Genomic DNA, 22,447 nt, shown 5'->3' with positions numbered 1-22,447 from the left:
AGTCCCATTCTCTGGATTCCATCTGCCCTGTTTAAGACAACCTGTATTTAATGTTATGTCAGTCAAGGACAGTTTGACAAAAAGCAAATGCTGGCAGTGTGCCATTCCCAGACTGAGCTTTTCAGTGCAGCAAGTTGACCAACTGAGACTGGAATCATACTCCCCTAAAACCAAAGTGGAGACACATACTAAATATGTTTAGGTGAAAAAGCAGACATTGAGGAGTCTTGAAAACAGTCTTTTATTCCTCCCAGGAGCATCCCAAGTGGTCTCTGCAGGCAATCAAAGGGTGCTGGTGGTCCAGGCCACACTGCACCTGGAGCACTGTGCCCTCTCACTCGAATAAAGAGGGGAAGTTCTAGTCCTCCTATTTCAAAATGACTCTTTGCCAAATCAATAGAAATCCTGCACTCAAGGGGTTATGAACTGGTGGGAAAAAGAAAAGGCAGGAGAGGGGGCTGTGGCGAGAGCTCCCATAAGCAATTAAACAGCTTCCAGTGTACAACAAATCCAGTAGGCATAGAGACTGACAATCCCACCACTCTGCAGGCTCTGCTGAGCCCCCCACAGCCCACTGCAGCCTCTACTGACCCCTCTCAGCCCTCAGAATAGTGTCATCAGTATCCCCAAGGAGTGACTGGGCAGTGAGCAACTTCAATCTTTACTAGTGCTGATCCCATCACAAATGGCCATGGGTTTACTCCAGCTCCCCAAGTAACCACAGCACAGCCACAGCCTTTCCCTGTGACATCTCCCAGGCCTATACTTGGTCTGCATGAGGAAAAGCACAAGTCCCAAAAAGGATCAGTATTTCAGATACTGAAGGCGGGAGGGTTACTATTTTCTGTTATTTCCCTACACGGTCAAAGCCTTACATTTTAGTCCAGCAACTTCATAGTCTTCTTCCTCCTCCTCTTCCTCTTCAGCATCTGGTACATCAGAAACTTCCTCACCTTCTTCGCCTTCATCTTCAGCAGAATCCTCTGTATAGTTCCTAGAACAAGGCAGGTGTATGTGTTTGTGATACAAGAGCCTGAGCATCAGTGGCCCTGGTACTGTTTGGGCTGTACAACACCACCAGGCTCAGCCAAAAGCTTCTTGCTGCATTCCAGAATATCAAGTTATAGCTACAGCTCAAAGAGCAGTTCCTCAGCTAAACATCTGGGCTGAAAATTCCCAAGAGCTGAATCTAGGTATTTTTTGGTATTCTAGGCACCTTGACCATGGGACAGGGGATTTTAAGACTGTGACTGCTGTGTAATTACTCCTCCCTGAGAGGACGATTTGCTATTTGCCCAGGTCTGCAGGCCTAGCCTAAAGAGTTTCAACAGGGGCTCTTTTTCCTCCTGGAATATTTTCCCTTTTCTTAAGGAAATAGATTGACTTCCTTACCTTATGGGAAACAGATTGGTGAACAGAATGTCAGGTTTCTCATGTGCTGAAGTCAGAAGCCACACAAACTCCCTGCCCAGCACATTCTGGCTTCTCATCTGTGTCTGTTTAATCATTCATAGAATCATAGAATGGTTTGGATCAGAAGGGCCCTTAAAGCCCATCTTGCTTCAGTCCCCCTGCCATGGGCCAGGACACCTCTCACTAGAGGCAGGTTACTCCAAGCTCCACTACTTCCAGAGATGGGGCAGTCACAGCTTCTTTGGGCAATCTGTGCCAGGGCTTCATCACCCTCACAGGGAAGAATATCTTCCCAATCACTATCCAATTTAACCATGCTTTCTGTCAAGGAAGAATGTCAAGGAAGCCATTCTCCCTTGTAAATAGTCTCTCTCCATCTTTTTTCAGGCTCCCTTCAAGTACTAAAAAGCTGCAATTAGGTCATCCCAAAGCCTTCTCTTTTCCAGGTTGAACAATCCAAACTCTCCCAGCCTTCCCTCATTGCAGAGGTGCTCTATCCTTCAAATCAACTAGGTGGCCTCCTCTGGACTTGCTCCAACAGGTTCACGTCCTTCCTGTGCTGGGGACCCCGGGGCTAGGAGGGAGCACTGCTGGTGGGGTCTCATTTAGACCATTAAAAACCAGCATGCACAGGCAAAGCTGCTGTGGGAGTCTAAATCCCCTGGAGAAAGAGCATCTTGAGCAATAAAAGGAATAAAACTTCCAAAGCACAGAGGATAAAAGATCTGCTGTGGGAATCCAGGGCATCCCTCTGGCTGCCCTGGAAGGTCTGGGACCCTGGCAGGGGTCAGGAACCCCCCCTGGACAGAGCCCCCAGAGACACTGTCTGTGATCTCTGTCCATGGAAAAGAGTTTTCAATCTTACAGCATGAATTACAAGCCCTGAGTGTTTGATATGAGTAATAATTAAGTGTGGCACGGGTGCAAACATAGAATTTTAGAATTCTAAATAAGGGGTTCAAAGGAGGCAAGATGTAGGAAATTGTGTGTGTCTTGTCCTTTTTCTTCTTCTTCATGTCTTCCATGTTTCACTGTAGTGTTGGCATTTTTCTGTTGGTTTAGACTGGGGGCCCACTGTTCAACATAGGTGACAGATATTGGCACTTTATTGTAAATCCAGCACAGGAGTTTCTGGGAGTTTCTGGTATTTAATGTTTGTAACATCCCACTGAGGGCAGAGCCCCACACACTGCCCTGCAGGACAGAGCTGCAGCAGGGCAGCAGAACATGTTAGAGATAAACAGAATAAACAACCTGGAAACCAGCACAGACCAGTTATGACTTCTTCTTTGGCAGCGGGGCTGACAGAGACTTTCTACAATCTCAGGATCATTTAAATAACACAGGTTTTGTCAATCTGCCAGGCTGACATTCTTTTCCTATCTCAGCCCGGAAGACAAGAGCAGAAAGCAGAAAACAGGACAGGTGTTCTTAACCTGATGGCTCTGGGCCAGGAGCTGAGCAGCCTGCAGGTGGCTCTGCCCACATCAAAGTAACTATGAACTCAGGCTACAACAGTTGCCTTTAAGCCCTGTCATTTCTGTACAAGCATGATGTACTCTTAAACGGTGTCCAGGGAGTAAGTAATACTTTTGAAGCTATACACCAGCTGCATGGTACTGGCTGGCACACCTCTATTGTGTTGCTCCTCTGTCAGGGAAAATCTGCTGGCTGCTTCTGCATCAGGTGCCACTTGACAGACAGCCTCACCTCACTGGCATACAGGGAGATGCAGCTCAGTCACCACCAGCAAATGACACCCACTGTAAAATGCTTAAGTTCCAGCTTGCAACTCAAAAAACTTATCTAACCCTGTGCTGTCAGGAGGCAACTACTCATATTTGACACACCTCCTCAAATCACATTCCCTTTGTCACATTATAAGGTAGTCCTGTTTTGCTAAGGTTATCAGGTACAGAAAACCATTAGAATGGCATTTTGACTTGTTGTAGCAGAGTAGGAATTGAGCTGCATCCTGGAGTAATGTCTGTTGTAGCTTACAAGAACACTGCAGTAACTCAGCCCAGGAACTCACAGAATTGCAGCCACCAACTACATGAAGAAACAACCCAACCAGACACTCAAAGGAAAACAATTCTTGGTGCAACTAATTTTGGTGGTTGTTTTGCCTATGTTTTCATTTCCAAACCCAAGTTTTAATAAGTAACTCATGAACTTGTAACACATCAGTAGAACACACAGGTGTGCTAAACTTGCATCCTGAAACTGCTTTTCTTCCAGTGCTGCTTTAATGGGGTAATTTCAAACCTTCTAAAGGGGCTTTGCTCCAGGCTGGCTTGGGTCTGGTGAAAAGAGGCCTGGGACTGTGCTGCGACAAGGTCACTCACCTGCTTCGTGAGCTGCGCCGGGCTGTCGAAGGCTGGCACGCTGGGCACTGCCATTCCCCGTCTGGGATCTCATAGAGCGCCGGCCGCAGGCAGAACAGGTGGAAGGCCTTGTTACACTCATCACACAGGATCAGCTTGTCATCCTCACCTAGGGAAGTGAAGCTCACTTGTAACAGGGCCACAGCCTCACTCAACCCAAGAGTCAGAAGCTGCTGCAGTGCTAGAGGGCAGGATTAAGCAAGAGAAAGATGCAGAGTCTCCTCCAAGGGCAGGGATCCTTTCTCTTATGGCCTTACTTGGGGATCCATCTTTCTGTTCCACCACGATATTTATGAACAGCAGCATTTAAAAACAAACAAAACCAATGCGAAGTCCCTTGCCCTGCGAAGATTTCACTGAAGGCAAAGATAGAAATCTGCCAAAGAGGTTCCACTCAGACAAACATGGGGAAAGTTTGCTGCAAACCAGGCCCCAGAGCTGTAAGCTAAAAATTGAGCTATTTTTGTTCTATGTTCAGTCTGGTTAACCTACATGATATCTTGTTTCTGCTCAGTGTGACAAGGCTACACTGAAAATCAGTATGCAGCAGGACTAGTCTCTCTCTGTGCCTCCCACTGATGAAGGGAAACTGGGAAACAATCGTGAGCCAGCTTTCCTTTACTAAAGTGGAAAAAGAAAGTGCAGAGGGCTTGCCAGCTTGTCTTTTGTCTTTCTCTAACATCTCAGTTCTTAACTTCTGTGAAACTTATTGTGTTAGTCTCAGGTGAGCATCTCCCCCCACCCCCAACCCCTTACTTTTGCCTAGAAGCTCCTCTCAACAGTAGGTAGGACAGTTTTGGCACTGGTTTGGAATACCCTGAGATTCTGCAGTGAAGGCAGATTTTGCACCATTCAGCCCTTAATTCTCTGAAGGGATGGATGGCAAGCCTTGTGGTAAACAGAAGTTGCCCAGCAGTCCCCCAGGCTCTGCCTGCCCTCATTTCCCACTACTGTTTCAGCAAATGTAAAAGTGGTGACACAGAATGTACTAACAGGCTCTTTCCTCCAGGCTCCTATCCAACAGGAGAGGTTATGGCAGAACAAATACCAGCACCTAATCTCTGCTGACACCCCTTCTACTTCACCCTCCACCTAGAAGACTCTAAAATCCTTCATGCTACAGTGCACACAGAGAAAGTATCCCCTCATCACCTGTTTGGTGACCTCTCCAGCTCATTGAGTAGTTCTGCTCCCACTCTGGCCTCAGAGCAGCAATATCCCACCTCACTTTCCGCATAATAACCTTCCCAACCTCTCCTTGCCTGCTCCTTTTCTAAAAGGCAGGATTAACTGACAAGTCTCAGATACCCAAAGACAATTCCAAAAATAAACCTAGGGAATGGACAGTTGCACAAATGTTCCCAGAAGGATTTGTAGATTACTTTCATTCAAGTACCTTAAATATCCAGGGGATAGCAGCTCTGCAATATTGGCTACATAAGAATGGTTTACTGAAGCCAGGTTCAAATGTTTCTGAGAGGTCAATGCTGCTGACCATAAATCCTGACATTCAGAACTTAAAATACAGCCATAGTCAGAGTGGCAGACTACAAGGACACATTGCCTAAGTGCAGCAGAGAGGTGACAGCATCCAGCTGTTACACAGGTAGGAATTCTGTGGGCAGGAATGCCTACCTTTCTTGCGACACACTTTGCATCTGGCATTCTCTGCTGACATATCCCACTTGATACAGGCATCCAGCATCCCCAGCAGTACGTGCATACGGGAGAAGGTCTGGGCCTCACGGATTGCTGTCTTCCATTTCTCCACGGCTGAAGCAACCTGCAGACAGACCTAACATCTTCAAATGATGCACAGACACAGCTCCCTCCATTCTAAACATGTTTTTCTATCCCTTAGCTGGGACCCTTCATAACCAAAGCTCAACTCTGATACTTATTTCCTTCTGTGTTATCTCAGCAGTTCTGGTTGTGGTTTATCCATATCCAGTCTCCCTGGATCAAACAGTTTCTTTGTAACAGTCAACGGTTAATTTTGCATTTCACAGTCAAGCTGAATCAATCTACATAAACTCCACTAAATTCTTGCTCTGAAGGTCTAACCCAAATAATCAGCAGGCTAAGAAAATAAAAGGCAGAAATCTAGCATTGTAAAATGTGGGAGGAAAGTTGTGGAACAGCTGGAAGTCACAGTGGAAGGAGGATTGAAGTGGCCTGTGCTGCCCTCCAGTGGGTACCACACAGGCACACAGACCTCAGCAACACTGGTGCAGTCCCTGAGCTGTTCAGGTGGCAGAGGGAACCCTGTGCCACCAACTTACAATCACACTGCACAGGCATTTGCACCGCCAAATATGAAACCAGATGCTTCCCTGAGACACTAATGGTCTCAGTTCATCTGAAATCCCAGAAACTGGGAATAATGATGACAGCGTCAAGGCCAAGCTTACACCAGGGCAGCTGCCAGGGTCTGCACAGAGCAAGGCCAACGGGAAACCATACACCCAGCTCAGGAGGTTTGGAAACACCATTTTGATAAATCTGAAATGCAGCAAGACAGAAGTTATCCAGAGCCATCTCCCTCTCCAATGGTAATCTTGTGCTCTACAACAGTGAGGCAATGGCCCAGACATGACAGGGATGTAATAGGCCTTAAGTTAATGTTCTTCTACTGCAGGAGAATGAAAAAACAAACAGTGAAGTGTCAGATAGGAAAATCTAAACTCTGCAGCTGACAGCAATTTGGGAGCCAAACAAAACCTGAGAGTTTTGCAGAGTTGCACATTCTCCTCTGAATTTGAGGAAGCACAGCATATATCAGATGCTTGGAAAAACACACAAGCTTCTGAAATGCCACCATCCCTACTACTGTTGCTAGTGTGGATCCTGGAGAACCACCAGAGACAAACGTAAAGCTGCCCAGTGCCTGTGGAGGTTACACAGCTCTGCACTCTTTATTTGCAGAACATTGTTGAGGTGCTTCACATATGGTGTATTGATTTTCCAAGAAACTGTTCCATGGGTTTTGCTGTTAACATGCCGGGCCAAGATAAATCTGCAAAAGCTGTTGGCAAGTTTTGCTGAGATACTTCTCCCCAGGTCTGTGGAATTTAACAGATTTCTAGCCTTGCTTCCCAAGCATCAGGAGACTATGGCATTTGAGCAGCACCAGTATCAAGGGAGTTCCAGTTGCTAACAAGGCAAAATGGAAGACTGGAGGAAGTTACTTAAATCCCCTCCATACTGGATAGCAGCAACCAAGCAGGGAAAAAAAACAAAAAGCAACCCCCAGAATAAAAGTCCTCAGTCACATGTCAATCTCAGAGTGACAGAAAACACCTTCTTTGGTAAAGGTAGACAAGCCTGCGGATATAAAGGCTCTCACCTGGTACCCTGAGCTGAAACCCCTTGGAACAGCTGAATCTGGAATTGCTTGGTTGTGAAGCCGCTCTTTGAGGGATTGTCTGCAGGTGCAGACTGACTCTCCCTTGCACAGACTACTGAACCTGGGTCACAGGAGTGATACCCCACCCATGTTCTTCACTTTTCTCATGCTGTAGTGATGCAATGTCATGCTACAAAGAGGTCACATTCCCTGTGCTGTTCTGGGACAGTCCAGCATGCTACTACTACTGGAAATGGGAAATGTTTGCATCAACAGAGGCACCAGCCTGATTTTCAGGAGCAGCCTCAAGCCAGGTCTCACTGCAATCCTTTGCCACTCAGCAGTGTGAGCTCCAGCAACGTAGCTGAGCCAGCAGGAACGGGTGCCTTGCCTGTTAAGCCATAACTTGTTTCTCAAAGGGAAAATGAGACATACCCATACCACAGGGCTGCCATTCTTCCTCTAAAGTCTGGAAGTACATTTGAGTGTGTTTTTCCAGTGTGACTATGCTGTATTGCACCTCCTGTGTGTTCTCAGTGCAGTTCTGGCTCAAAAGGCTTCATAATTCCTAGCCTAGGCAGATTTTTCTCCACAACAGTCTGCCTGGAAGTCAGGGATTTTCCTCAGATTAACTGTATCTAAGAAGCAGGCAGCTCTTTCAAGGTCGTCTGTAAACGTTTTCTGTTTTGGCAAAAAGAAAGCTTATTTCAGATAAACTGAGGTTTAAAAAAATTGCCAAACCAACCAAACCAACAAATAACCCCAAAAAAGTTGACCATTGCTTGTACCACCACAAAGGTCTAGAAAAGTCTGAACAAGATAGTAAGCAATGCACTGCATAAATAAATGCTCCAAACAGACTGGCATGACACTAAATCAAGTGCTTGCAGGGGAGAGACCTGCACAAACCGACTGTGTTGTAATAAATCTGATGCTACCTTGAGTATGCCTTACAGCTACAGCCTCCAGGGTTACAGCTCCAAGGCAGATTGGAGTAAAGCACAATATGGTGCTGCTGTACAAACAGATGTGCTGATCCAAATCCTTTCTGCCTCAGACCTCACCAACTTTACAGCACTACATTTTGCTGCAAGCTTTCAGGATACATCATCCTCCCATTACCCTTGCATTTAGGATTGAAGATTTAAAATTAGCAAAGTTTAAATACTTCAGGACAACTGAGAAATGTGAAAATTTCTAACACCTATCCAAATTATTCCGCTAACACAGCAATAGCACAACTTAGCAAAGACCTGATGTTCAAACAAGCATTCAGCATATAGTGACAGGAGCTTTAAAAAAAGCCCCACAGATCCACACCAAAATAACTACCCCCAGCCTCAGTCACAGATTCCCAGAAAGGTTTGTGTTGGAAGGGACTTGAAAGCTCATCTTGTTTCAACCTCCCCTGCCATAGGCAAAGATACCTACCACAAGATTAGGTTGCTTCAAGCCCCATCCAACCTGACCTGGAACTTTTCCAGGGATGGGGCTGCCACAGCTTCTCTGGGCAACCTGTACCAGGGCCTCGCCACTCTTACAGGAAAGAATTTCTTCCCAATACCCACTCTAACCCCACTCTGTATCAGTGTGAAGTCACTTCCCCTTGTCCTGTCACTACATGCTCTTGTACATTAGTCGCCCTCTACCTTTTTTGCCTGCTTCCTTCAGATAAACACAGATGAAGAAGTATTTGTTTTTTTAAGTTGGGACTTTCAAGTACTTCTCTGATCCAATTCTGATCTTGTTGCCTCTGCTGAAGTCAGTGATCAGTCAGGCAGAGCTGAGGACAGTGGAGAAAGTCTTGCCATGGGGCATTAATGTCCTACTCAACTTAGTGTATAGAAACTACCCCTGAACTAACCCCTGTTAGGGTGAAAACACTGGTGCGCCACAAGTGCCTGCAGTACCCTTCCCAACCCTCTGCAGTTCCTCTCTATCCCTTTTATTAGGAGGGATACATACTTAGTCTTACAATACTACTTTTCTCCTGGAGGCTTGCCCAGGAGGCTTGTTTGCCCAGACATACCTCCAAGTGCTTCTACGCATCCAACAACTTGTATCTCCCTTTGCCTAATGTGGTATTTACCTGAATCTCACTCCCTTGAAGTCACCAAATCCCCAGCATGTCTCTCCTTCTCTTTGTGGACCAAAGCACCATCAGACCTCTCTGGCAGATACAACTCCTATTAAGTTCTCCATAATATACTTTTATTTAAGCAGAACTGTATGGAAGGAACTTGACCCATTTCCTATTCACAGAGAGAAAATTAGGTAACTCCTCACTATTATTTTTATTTTCCCCATACATTTACTCCTAAAAATAAATAGGCAACACCTGGCCCCATAAACACCAAACACACTCAACTACAAATCTGAAATGGGAGGAAGCTGCTCAAGATTTAGTACCCCAGGAAATGTTACTGCTACGGCTCAAAGAGCTCTACTGCAAAACCAAAACAGAGCCCTGAGGTGAACAGTACCTTGGCTTCTTCTGCCATTTTCTTGTCTTCATCTATCTCCTCAGCCCTGGCAATGTAATCCTCTCCTTGGTGTTTCCTTCTCTTCTGCTTAGGGGCCATGAAACCTTGCAGAAACTTCTTAACAACACCAGCCTGGAGCGCAATCACACACTCTCCAAAATCCTTTAGGCTCTCCAGCGAGTACACCTGTTGGAAGAGCATATGACCCCATAACGGCTGAATATTACTCTCTCTGCTGCTTGAAATGCATCAGCAAATGACCACCCATGGTACCTAATGTAGTGTGGTTACCTGCCACACCTGGTCATAGAATCAGCATATTGCCGCTGTCTCAACAAGACATGCTGGCTTTGATGTAGAAGATAAAAATCAGCTATGGAGTTTTGCTCCATAAAGAAGTCTGTCATAAGAATATGTGAACAGGACACTCAGCTCCAACATTATGACCTGCCTACACTTCAAGCCATCAGCTGTGTAATCTTGAAATAATTGTTTAAAGGACAAATGAGAAAATTTATTTCCTGCTCCTCTTGTCTGAGGAGAACAAAAGACTGAAGACCTTCCACAGAAAGTATAATCTCATACTTGTCTTGTTCACTCACTTTTGCTTCATATTCTGGTGTCACATCAACATATCCCAGGCCTCCCTTCTGCAGCCGCGTTGCAACCTCAATCAGATCACTCTGGAGGTAGTTCAACAGTTCCTGGTTGCCATCACAAGATTTGAGGCCCAAGTTCTGTTTCCGAGCCAAATGAATTGAATGTGTGATGTCCTGATACCTGGAAAATCAAATCCAACCTTTGAGTACAGGCAGAGCACTGCCCTGGGAGCTGGGCAGGCTCTCGCACAATGGTCTCCACTGAGAGCTATGAGCTCCACCAGTGCAGAATGTTCTTTGAAAGACACATGAAAGCACGTGGCAGTTCTGGCTCACAGCAACCAGCACTGCCTTAGTTCCTGGTTTCAAGGAGGAATTTAAAGACTAGCAGAACTTCCTCACTGTTCAGTGTTACTTATCCAGAATCTGCCCAAGAAAACCAGCAATTATTCAACCTGAATGTCCTCTCCAGCACAGGAATAATCAAAGCCCAGCCTGGGATGCTGCCCCAGGAATGGTAAGGATTGCTGTGCCAAGGACATGCTCTGACTTGGAGAAGGCACACACACAAAAACAAAGCGCAGGCTCACTTTTTCTCCAAGCGCTCCTTGAGCTGGCTCTCCCTTACTCCTTGGGGGTGCAGGCAATCCAGCAGCTCATCCAAATCCTTCTGACTGTCACAGAGAAACCTGAAAGACAGAAAAATGCACCTAGATCACCTAGGGTATCTCTGTGACAATACAATTTCATCTTCTAAATAGTTCCCAATGATCAGTAGGTAGGGATAAGAGGTAACCTATATCCTGACCCGATGGAGAAAGATGAAACATTTCCAGGAATGCTGGTAGAAGAATTCTGACTCAGGTTGGCTTTGTTTCAAGGTCCCCAAATGTAGCCAATGTCAGGATAAGAAAAACAGAATCAAAATAAACACAAAACTGGTTTATAGAATTATTTTCCCCATTAAGTTTATTAAAACACTGATGTTTGAATTTAGCTGTCTATCCCCAGGGATTCCATTCACTACTCTACAGTTAATTTAAGCAATCTGAATGTTGTGTTAGATGACTAGAAAAGACTAACACACTATGTACTGACAGCATGGCAACTTAATATTTTCTTTCAATAACCAGAAGTCCCCAGATTAAAAAGGAGATGTCCTGGCTGATCCCACAACTTCTGCTGCTGGAGCTGTGTGCCTGTGCAGGCTCTGTCTCTGCAAGTGCGTAAGTCCTCCTCTAAGCTTGCCCAAACTTGAAAGCTCAAGTGCAGAATCTGAAAACCACACTGATCAGCTTGAAACCTTCCCGCTCAGGAATCCTTGATGACAGCAGTGGCCATCAGCAGTTAGCCCAATCTAAAAGGGGAACTACTTTTACAGAGTTCTCGAAATCAAGATATTCTTCAATTCCAAAGTACGATCATGTTTGCATGCTGGGTTCTGCATTTAAATGAGATTTAAGACAACCTGAAATTCTGCCCTTTCCTTCTTTTCTTTCCAACCCTATTCCAGGAAACCATGGAGATCCTTCATGTGAGCGGATGTGGATTCAACTCAAGCTTCAGAGGTCATTTATAGAAAATACGACTCATTCCCTATCTTCTATTAAAGTATTGCTCATTAGAAGAGGGAAAACAGGAAATAGGAGAATCAACCTTATTTGGAAACAACTGCAAAGGACCACTCTCTGATCCTTACTAGAAGATTCCAGATTTAATCTTTCTTCTTGGGCACAAGCTCAGATGAGCCAAGCAACAACTAGAGAAAGATATTGTGGCTCCTCTTGGAATACCAGTCTCCACAATGCTTATTTTTCCGGTAGAAATACTTACTAAATACCATATCTGAAACTATTTAATGATTCTGTGTATGGTCCTACTAGGGCAATGGCCTCACAATTTGCATTCAGCTAGGAAATTCACTACTCTAATAGAACATAGCATTGATTGTTCAGCAACAGAAGCAGAATGTTTTTTAGCCAGTCATCTACTTCAGTACATCTGACCCTGTGGAGCAGCCTCACTCTGTACCCCAAGATCAAAACCTTTGGGCAGCACTACTCTCTGCACTTCTCCCTGTGGAAGAGGACAGAGCAGCTTCAGATATCCTTCACCCACTAGAATCTGTCACTACCTGAGAATAGCATAAACCACACTCCAAACCATCTGCTCTACAGATACCCAGCACAGGAGTATTACCCAGACACCTTGAGATGGGTTGCCCAGGTCATGATAAAACAATACCAGACATCAACATACACTACGGAATCCAACTAGAAAAATATTAAAGATTACAATGCCTGAGCTTTCCCTGCTTTCTCCCATGGAGACAAATTAAAGAGGGGAAGTCACTGCACTGTTTTGTCACACTGTAAAAAGGGCACTGGAAACAGTCATGATGTAGGGTTTGGGAGAAGACAACGCAGGCTGCTGGGCAGCTGCAGAAGACAGCTCCCACCCTTTTAAGAAAGTCAGAGTTAAGCCCTGGTACAACTTTGTTCCTGCTGAAAAGGACATGGGACAGGGAAGGAAGAACAGCTGCAACAGGTACTTAAATCTTCCCAGTTCACCCTGAAGATTAAGAACTAGGATTTCTGGGACAGGGAACTGATCTACTTAAGTCTGAACTTAAGCCTAAACCTAAGCCTGATCTGCAAAATACAAACATAGACATCATGTTAGTTTGATTAGTAATCCCTTTCTGCTCTGTGCACCCACAGCTCCTGCTTCCCAAACTAGCTCCAGGCATACCCTACCTGTAGGAACTACCTGCACATCCAACTGGAGCTCAACCACTTCCAGGCTGGGAGCATTGACATGGTAAGACAGGGCTGGCATTTTAAATGGGGAAGACAAAAGTGAGTCTTGCAGAGAGGGATGGTAAGACAGTTGGTGCCCTTTGTGTGGCCTGGCACAGGTTAATCACACACTCTAAAAGGATGGGAAAGATCCCTCTGGGAAAGTCAAGACCAGGTGGGGGGTCTTCAAATTGATATTCAAGTGGGAAATCCCGACGTAAGGGCTTCCTGCATTCCTAAAGAACAGCCTAGATTCTCTCCTGACATTTCTGGCAGGACAAGCCAACAGACAGGTCAGCAACCAGAACAGCAGGCACAAATGGCACAAGCATCAAGGAGCTCTCAGTATTCATTCAGGCTGAATATTCCTACCTGTTCTCAGGCTACAAGGGACACAGAAAGGTCTAAAACCTGGCCTAAGGAACAATGAAATTGAGAGGACAACAACTAGAGGAACCTAGGACCAGTAACTGCTTTGTAGGGTTTGTGGAAATAGGGGCACTCCATCTTTAGAATACAGGCATGAGAATGGAGTCTGTCAGCACCCACTCATTAATTGAAATTGTCTGCTGAGGGGACCCATCATACCATGCTGAATTCCTAAGAGATGAAGAACAATGGCAGTTATTCTGCAGAGATGCCACTGTTTCCAAAACTCAACTCCTTTCTGACCAGGATGAGAAGTCTCCTGCCAAGGCTATGATTCCCCCATGGTTCTTGCAGGAAAGATCAGGAAGTACACAGCTCACAAGCACTATGGTACAGACAGAGACTTCTTTGGAATCTATATACCCAGAACAAAGATTTTTAAATAAGGATCAACATTTGTGCAAGTGGAGCACAAGGTGAACAGAGAGAGTGGTCCATCTGTTCTGGAGAAGAAAGAAGTAACTAAGTGTTTATGATGCTACACTTTTAGGACTGAACACTGGACCCTTCTCTTTTTGGGGACAAAGTACTGACAGCAGAACTACTTCTGTGAGATACTGTTTATGTAACTCTTGATAGAAGTATAAATCTATTTCTCCCTTTATCAGTGCCCTACCAGCTACCATCCTCAAGGGGGAAAGGGGCAGGACTGTGAAATACAACTAATCAGTTATTTTGGTGTTTAATTTTAGTCTCACCACTCTAAAGGATAAAAGGGCTAAAAATGCTCTATACACATTCTGAGGCTACTCAATCCCATGTTCCACACACCACTAGGAAAAGAGACAAACAGCATGACTTAAAGCAGAACACAAAGAAATTAAACTTCCTATGCACATACCAAAATTATGAGTTATAACCGGGCAAGTCCTTGTATCCAAACAACACATATCAAAGGTCTTCAGTGTGGGCTTGGGGCTTCTCACAGTGTCCAAGGACAATATACACATAGCAGCCAAGGAGAAGACTCTTCCATAACCACTTATGCTCAGAGCATAAGATCTTGAGATCAATGGCAATGGCCCCAAAGGAAATGACAGGAATAGGAATATGGATTTCCTCAGAGGAAAGTTAATAGTTCCTGGCTATTTCCTTGAAGTAAGAGCTCCCAGCCTGTCACTTGGCTTTCTGTGGATACTTACATATAAGTGGTGGCAGGTGTCAGACAGGTACTTAGCAAACAAACTCTAAGGAGCTCCAGATCTTTAAGGAAAACCTTTCAGCTGAGAGACCTTATTGCTTAGCTGCAGGCATAGCTTTGGATGCCCTATTAATCAGGGAGAGACAGCCAGCACAGCACTCAATCAGAAGGAGTTATCTGTCCTTTGAGAAGCTGCCTCTGTGCCCTTGCTCAAGGCCCACGCCTGGGGCTCAGATCTTCCACCTGCACTGCTGCCCCTGCCTGGCAGAACAGTGCACGTAGGCCCTTGTGAAAACCAGCAAGTGCTTTGACTGTCAACACTTAAAAAGTCCTTCCTTCCTAGCAGGGAGAAGAAAGAATAAAAATTAAGGACACCGTGGCATAATAGCCGGGCCAAAAAAACACCACACAAAGCCCAGTGTCTGATGTCTGGGTGGCCAAAAGGCAGAGCAGGTATGCAGTGACAGTTCTTCTACCTACCTCTCCATACTGCAGCAACTGCTGGTTTGAGGACTCCTCTGTGTGCCAGGACAATTCCTACTCCTCAATGAACTCCTCTCTCAGTAATTTGTCCACTGGTGCTTTGAACAGGTGCAATTCACAGATCAAGAGCAGCTGGTAGCAGTCAGTTGTGTGCCTCAGCTGCAGCACTTTCCTCTCTATTTGTTTCCAGCTTCCTCAACCCCAAAGGTAAGAGACAGCACTTGCTCTGACCATTTAGTAGGAAACTCTAAGGCAAATCTTTTTGAAAGTGTTTTGGGCTTCTGGCTGCCACTTTAAGCTTTTTTAAAAGAAGCTTCTTAATTATTTTTGTTGCTTTCTTTTCTAAAAGGAGAATACCATCCATTATGGTCACTCCATACAAAGCACCTCTTAGTGACAGAATATAATTCAGTACTGAGTGTGTCCAGGATCTGGTTCCAAGAGCTGCTCCTCCCAGGCTGTGACTGGTTACTCCACAGCACTCCTGCTTCTGTCACCACACTGATCTCCCTCAGAATGTTGTTGGGAGCTGCCAACCTGAATGAGCAGATCAAATACTGTGCTTTTTCAAGTTCAGCCTGGAGTCACAGAAGTTGAAGGAATCCTGTGTTAGTTAACTCATCCCATTTGGCTCTATGTTGCCCTCAGTGTTAGCAATACGCTCTGTAAATTTAAGCTGCTGTTTTCCTTATGGAATTGGTCCTTTTCGTAGAAAACACCTTGCCATCTCTGCTCAATAAAGATCAGGTGTTAGATGAGGCAGTTAGGAAGAGCAGAGGACTTCCCTGTGGATCACATAGCCTGTGAGGACCCATTCCCCAGGAAAGACCAACTGCCTGAATTTTGGCAAGATGTGCAAAGGCCCAGACTGGTAACAGGGTTGGGATTTCTCATGGGAGGATGGGGCAGTGAAGGAAAAACAGGAACTCTGTGATATCCTGTGACCTGCTGCCATGACAGAGAAGCAGCCAGGCAATACCAAGTCAGCACTCAATGCTGATAGCTCAGACAAATCGAGACACCCACAATTTCAGTCTCTTTTACAGTTCCTGGTGGGTGAGCAGGTACACGTTTAGTAAAGTAGTTCTGACTGGCAACTATTCTCTGGAGATGAGTTCAACTCTATCAAAAACCAAGGAACCTCACTCTGTGTGTCAGCAGTGGAACTCTTGTGGGACATACACTTTTAAAGAGGGGAGCTGCAGGAGTTGACAGTTATCCTCAGGGTTATCTAAGAAATACAAAATGCTCCACAACAGTTAACAGGTGAAGCTTAGCCAGGGTTTTCTGGCATGGGGACAACTGAAGAGCACTCCTTACCACACAGAGCAACATCCAACACAGGAGAATTTCTTTAAGGACACTGATAGGGCCAATTACTGGAGCAGGTTACAATCAAGCATGCTCAAAGGTAGATTTGATTCACTTAGAAGACACTGCTTGGCATTGAGAAGTATTAAAGGGATAAGAGGCTGTCAACATGGAAGAACAAAATATTTTAAAGTCAATACATCAAAGAAGCATTTTAATAGCTTGATTTATACTGGCTTTGTATGATTGATTAGGGTGAATGATGGTTCCACTGGCTCTTGGACTGGCTGTAGTAATATCAGCAGGAATAATATCAGTAAAAGGAGCCTGCAGAGCTGCTGAACCAACCCAACTGCTCAGCACTGAAAGAGGAACAGGTTTGTAGCAGGGTTTGGTAAAAGAAATCTGTCTAGACTCCTTGACCTTTACACTTTGAGTACTTTACAGCCATGAAAGTGTATGTTACCATAAGTTTTGGCCCTGCTTGGGAGTGGTAGTCTCAGCAGGCAGGTCTGTGGTGAGCATGGAGTGGTGCACCTTGCTCCCTTGGCCATCACTGCCTGTGCTCTTCCGCTTCTCTGCAAAACAAAAGCACAGGCTCAGGAAGATTCTTGAACAGCATTTCTACTATTCCAAATATGTAAAGCTAGTTTAACTTTTTAGGTGTATACTGACAAAGCACTTTGAAAACCAAAGGAGGTAAAAGCAGCATTTTTATTTCTGACATCTCAGATAACACTCTGACATGAATTTAAATTTTTGCTCATTCAGGCCTTTGATTGTTAAGTTTCCAAAGGAATGTGCTGAAATCCTGCCCATTGGCTGCAGCAGCAGCAGCAGCTGAGAGATGAAAACAGCTGGAAGCAAGGAGCTGAAAAGGAACACAGCTGGTCAGTATTTGAAATGGCTCTAGCAAGAAAATATACCCACAGAGGAACATGGAATGATACATCTTCAGCTCAGTCAGTCTCAAAGACACAGGTGGTGATTAAGCTGCACCTGGAAGAAAGATCTCACTGTAGGGTTGCTCTGTTCTATTCTTCTACAGGTGTCTAGTTTGCCCCTTGTCTAAGACAACCCTACCAGGTGTGGACTTGGATCTAACTCCACAAGCTCTCCCATGCAGGACTGCTGTAGGTGGACTCGGTGCCAGAATGTGATGTTCCAAAAGCAAGAAATGATCACAACTGAAACTCAGTTGAGTCCGATTATTGCAGGATCTTCTGTCCCAAGAACTACTTCCACACAGAACTGTTGAGTTTCCTTCTGTACAGATAGGTTTTTGTGCCTGTTCAAGCTTGCAAGGCTCCCAGACTTGGGCTCCAAGTCAGCCAGGCAAAATCACAGAATAAGCACTAGAAGTTCAGCAATTCCCTTGCACCTCACCTGAGAGTAAGTGCATGAGGGATGTTTGCCAAAACAACTTCAATCAGCAAAGCTGTGCATATCTAACAATTCCACAGGCTGATCTGGGACTTTTGGCACCAGCAGAATATCAGCATTGTGAAAGACATCTTCATTCTGCAGCACAACTAATTGTGCAAGGGTCTGGCACACTGTAACTCAGCAGGGTCAGGGTGAATCAGAGGGATAATACCAACTGACATCAACCATGCTACTTGAAGAAGAGGAAACTGTATGCCATGGTCCTTAGGTGGAACACTGTAGGCAAGTCTCCAGACCTGCAGCAGTAGAATGTAAATATCACCAGCACCTCCTTTGCGCAGGCTCCTAGAGTTAAAAGGAGGCTTAAATCAGAGTATCCCAATGAAAACACTCTGACACTTTCACATTCATGACTCCATTTGAATAGTCAGAGCAGAGGAAATACCCTCAAGAGACTGTACCTCCAGGGTTGTAGTCCTTCTTCAAATCTTCCTTTTTCTGGTGGGGAAGGGTAAATCTGTAGTCTATACTGTCATGTACCCAGCCTTTCTCAATAAACAGGCCAGGAACCTCATCTGAAAACAGCCAGTACCTGTAAGAAATATGTTATTAGGTACCTGTTGGTGAAGATGAAATAGGAAAGCCTTATAAATATGATTGCCTGGCAAAGATTTGGAAAATACAGAAACTATAAACTGTCCTCACTCCTTGGGGCCTGCTCTGAGCTGCAGCTGGCAGCTCCAAGCAGGGCCCTCAAATCCATGCCCTTTGCAATAAACTGTATATTCTAAGATCTGACTTCAGAGATCTGTCCAGGACACCAGCGCTCCCTACAGGTACCTGTCCCCTTTTGGCTAGTTAAATACACATACACTTTTATTTGCATTGAGTGGAGAAGCATCTGTGTGTTCAGCTCACTAAAACCTGAATGCATGCATATCTTTATGTTAACCCAGCTGAGAAACAGGGAAATCTTTGCTTAGAATCCATTCCAAGAGCATTCCTGTCCAACAACCATGGAAAAAAAAAGATGATAACGAAGTTCCCAGCACTTGAACCTTCACTGGTCCTGACCTCCATGGGAAGGCTTCAGAAAGCTGGGCATGTAACCAGCCACTACACTCCCTATACACAAATACTTTCCACTTCTATCTCCTCTGCAATTCCATACACCCTTCCTATCAATCCCTTTTTTGGAGGATGGCATCTGACACAGTCCCTCTCTCAGGGCAGAGATGGAAGTTCATGGTCATTTCCTTTCCCACCTGTTGTGATTCCTGTCAGTGCCAATTGGGGTCCGGCGTATCACCAATTTGGCTTTGGCAATTCCATCCTGGAAAGTTTTCTCAGCAGCAGCTTTATGCCTCCGGATTCTTTCTTCCTCTGCTTCTTTCTCCATCCTCACTGTTAAATCAGCAAAGAGCAGCATTAGCTTTCCTCTATTGTATCCAGACATCAATATTGTCTTTTATTTTACTGTACCATGGGAGTAAAAAAACATTTTATTGGGGATTTTAATAAACATTCTTTACAACCATATACTTTCTGCCCATCATTCTAAGAAAAAAAAAAAAAAAAACAAGGAAAAACCCAAAAAACACCCAAAAAACCCCACCCATATGGACATATATATAGAAGAAGTAGTTAAGTTGTAAGGATGGATCGGGTTGAAGAAGCCCTGGATAAAAACCCTCATATCACAGAAGCGTGGAATGGTTTGGATTGGAAGACACCTTAAAGATCATCTTGTTCCAACCCTGCCATGGTCAGGGTACACCTTCCACTAAACCAGGTTGTTCCAAGCCCTGCTCAGCCTAGCCTTGGACACTTCCATGGATAGGGCAGCCACAGCTTCTCTGGCCAACCTGTGCCAGGCAAGGCTGGCTGGGACTTGGGGCAATCTGGTCTAGTGGAAAGTGTCCTTGCCCATGAAGCGGGAGTGGACCATGATCAACTTTAAGGTCCTTTCCAATCCAAACCATTCTGTGATTTTTGGTCTTCAAGAACAGATATCCCCACATTCCAGCTAAGGTGCAAAAGCCATGCTCCACAAGGGATGCTTATCTCTCACTTGTTTCAGAAGGAAAGTAACAACCTAGATGAACTACATTGTCCACTTCCATGTGCCCAGAATCCACATTTACAACCAATAAAACCCCCCCTAAACTAATTCTGAAGTGTTCTCTCAACATCTATGCTCCTCAAGACACAGAGACAAGGTCTGGTGTCACAACTTGTGATTTAGAGAGGTTTGAGTGGACCGTTTATATTTATACAGCTCCATAACTAATTCTTTAAAGTGAGAAACACTAAACTCAGATTTATTGCCCAAATCCTGATCGAGAGAAGGGCTGCTGGCAACCTGACCATGGGAACAGCAGCAGGGTCAGCTGTTCCCAGCAGTAGAAACTGATTTTAGGCAGGAAATATCTCGTCTATACCCAAGAACCAGATGATGTTTGAACATAAGACAAATTTTTGGTTATCTTCTGTTCCCAAAACAGATATTGCGTTGTCCAACCTCTCTGGGCCTGCCAAAATTAGAAAGGTATTGAAAAAAAACCACCCACAGATAAAAAAAAACTAGAAGCAGGTATTGGTTTTTCTTAAATTTACAAAGTTTTAGCTGCCACAGGAACCACAGGAGACGAACTATAAAACTCCAGTGAGCAAATTCTTTAAAACCAGACAATGCTTCTGAAAACAGGCTGTTGCTTTTGCCATGAAGTTATCTCACAACACACAAACACTCTACTCACTAGGTAATTTTTCTTACCTCTCATTTGTATTTCTTGTTGCTCCCTCTCTTTCTTGGCTTGGATGGCAAGAAGGCGCCTGCTCTTCACAGCACTGATCATATCATCAGCTTCGATTTCCACCTGGTGCTCTATTTTCATGATTTCATGTTTTTTCTTTTCATTTCTTCCCATCATATGCTCTTCTTTCCCATTCTCCTTAGTTCTAGCCACCATTTCTTTTCGCTTCTGTTTCTCTGCCCTCTTTTTGTCATTCTCCTCCTTCAGGACAGCCAGGCGCTCTTTCCACAGCTCAGCTGAGGCCTGCTGCTTGGCCTCCACATGGTCCTGCACCGAGTACGTCATTAGGATCCGGTGACACAGCGCTCCAAGGATCTGCAATTTCTCTTCAGGAGTCAGCTCAAAGAACTCTGATGTCTCCAGTTTCTCCAAAAACTCATCCTGTACCTCATTATCCTCGAAAGCTGCTGAATCCTTACTTTCATCTACATTATCTGAGACCTCGCTTTCCTCTTGCACATCTGACTTGCGCAGGCACAGGCGAACCAACTCAGAAGCAGAATGCAGAGTAAGTGGGATTTCAGAAAGTTTCATTCCCAGCTCAGCATAATCCTCAGCAATTTCATCCTGCAGCAGGGTCTGCAAGAGGATGACCAGTACTCTGTTCAAGTACAGGAAGCCTCCCTTTTCCGCACAAAGGGCTTCCATCAGGGACACTGCTGTGATGGGATACTGAGCATCGGGCATCAATAACCCTGAGTAACAGCTCAGGAACTCCACCACCATGGCCACATCCCCAAAAAGTGTGTTAGGAAGCCCCTCTGGAGTATCAACCAGTTTAAAAGTAGGCAATGTCTTCCCTTTCAGATCTTGGTCCTCAAATCTCCTCTGTTTTTCCAGTTTTTCCTTCATCTCTTTCTCCTTCCGCTCCTTTGCTCTTTCCTTCAGTTTCTCTTTCAGCTTTTCCCTTTTCTTCTTCATGTACTCCTTCCGCTGTTCCTCAGTCATGGTGGCCCATCTCTTCCTGTGTTCCAGGAGTTCATAGCGTTTCTGTACCAACCCTCGTAAATCCTCGGGGAGACGGGCACGGTCCTCATTGGAAAGCAGCCGAGCGGTTTTGGAAATGATGCAGGAAAGAGCGCTTTTTTTGTCTTCCCGGTCTTTGTTTTCTTTATAATAGGCAATGAGATGGAGTGCTGCAGGAGGCAGATGTTTCTGGGGTTTCCTGGAAGATCCAGGGGTGCCTCCAGAATTCCTGGGAGCCCTGGACACCTTAGTGGTACCTTTAGCCATGTCCAGCAGTGTCATTTGTTTCATTTTCATTTTGGGGGTCTTCAAACCTTTCCTGGGAGACTTTGCCTTCCCTGATGATTTCTGCCCATTCAGAACCCTTTTGCCTCTTTGCTTTTTGTCCAAGGATTTGTTGTTGCCTTTTCCTAGTTGGCTCCTCTTTGGAATGTGAAAGTTAGAAGCAAGTTTAGCAGGTGACACAATTTTCATCACCTCTTCCAGCTCCTCTTTAGGACAATTTGAGTTCTTAGAGTTTTTCACCTTCAGTGGAGAGCCAATTATAGATTTTTCCAAATGCACATGACACCATAGGGTTGGACTCAGTGGCTGTCCCAGTGAAGATCCATCTGCTTTGGATTTCTTAGGATGCTTTCTGTCAGGTGACCGAGAGCTCTTCCTCTTGGTTGAGGGATTGAGAGCCATATACTAAAATTAATATTGAAAGGTAAATAAGTCACTTAGATCTCTGTCAATTATTTTTGCCCATGTTTTAATGTTTGTTTCTAATGAAATTGCTCATTGCATTAAGGGTAACAGGCTTCTACAATCATAATCAGATTCAGAGAATAGCCTGGGTTCTGTGGGACCATAAAGATCATCTTGTTCCAACCCTGCCATAGGCACA

At 44.9% G+C, this 22,447-nt stretch overlaps 1 protein-coding gene across 1 annotated transcript in view; it reads right to left on the bottom strand.

Annotated features, from left to right (window-relative positions):
* The window catches only part of BAZ1B (bromodomain adjacent to zinc finger domain 1B), a 43,509-nt gene that overhangs the window by 5,780 nt on the left and 15,282 nt on the right, over window positions 1-22,447 (bottom strand). Inside the window, exons 7-16 of the mRNA XM_021540375.1 lie at window positions 20,553-22,248; window positions 19,042-19,180; window positions 18,238-18,368; window positions 16,857-16,968; window positions 10,819-10,917; window positions 10,232-10,409; window positions 9,630-9,815; window positions 5,436-5,583; window positions 3,762-3,909; window positions 876-994 (exon numbers count right to left, since the gene is read on the bottom strand). Coding sequence (XP_021396050.1) covers window positions 876-994; window positions 3,762-3,909; window positions 5,436-5,583; window positions 9,630-9,815; window positions 10,232-10,409; window positions 10,819-10,917; window positions 16,857-16,968; window positions 18,238-18,368; window positions 19,042-19,180; window positions 20,553-22,248 — 2,956 coding nt within the window. The remainder of the gene's footprint in view (window positions 1-875; window positions 995-3,761; window positions 3,910-5,435; window positions 5,584-9,629; window positions 9,816-10,231; window positions 10,410-10,818; window positions 10,918-16,856; window positions 16,969-18,237; window positions 18,369-19,041; window positions 19,181-20,552; window positions 22,249-22,447) is intronic.

This window comes from Lonchura striata, chromosome 20 (assembly GCF_046129695.1).
Source record: "Lonchura striata isolate bLonStr1 chromosome 20, bLonStr1.mat, whole genome shotgun sequence".
Classification (NCBI taxonomy): Eukaryota; Metazoa; Chordata; class Aves; order Passeriformes; family Estrildidae; genus Lonchura; species Lonchura striata.
This window is presented reverse-complemented; position numbering and strand designations above follow the sequence as displayed.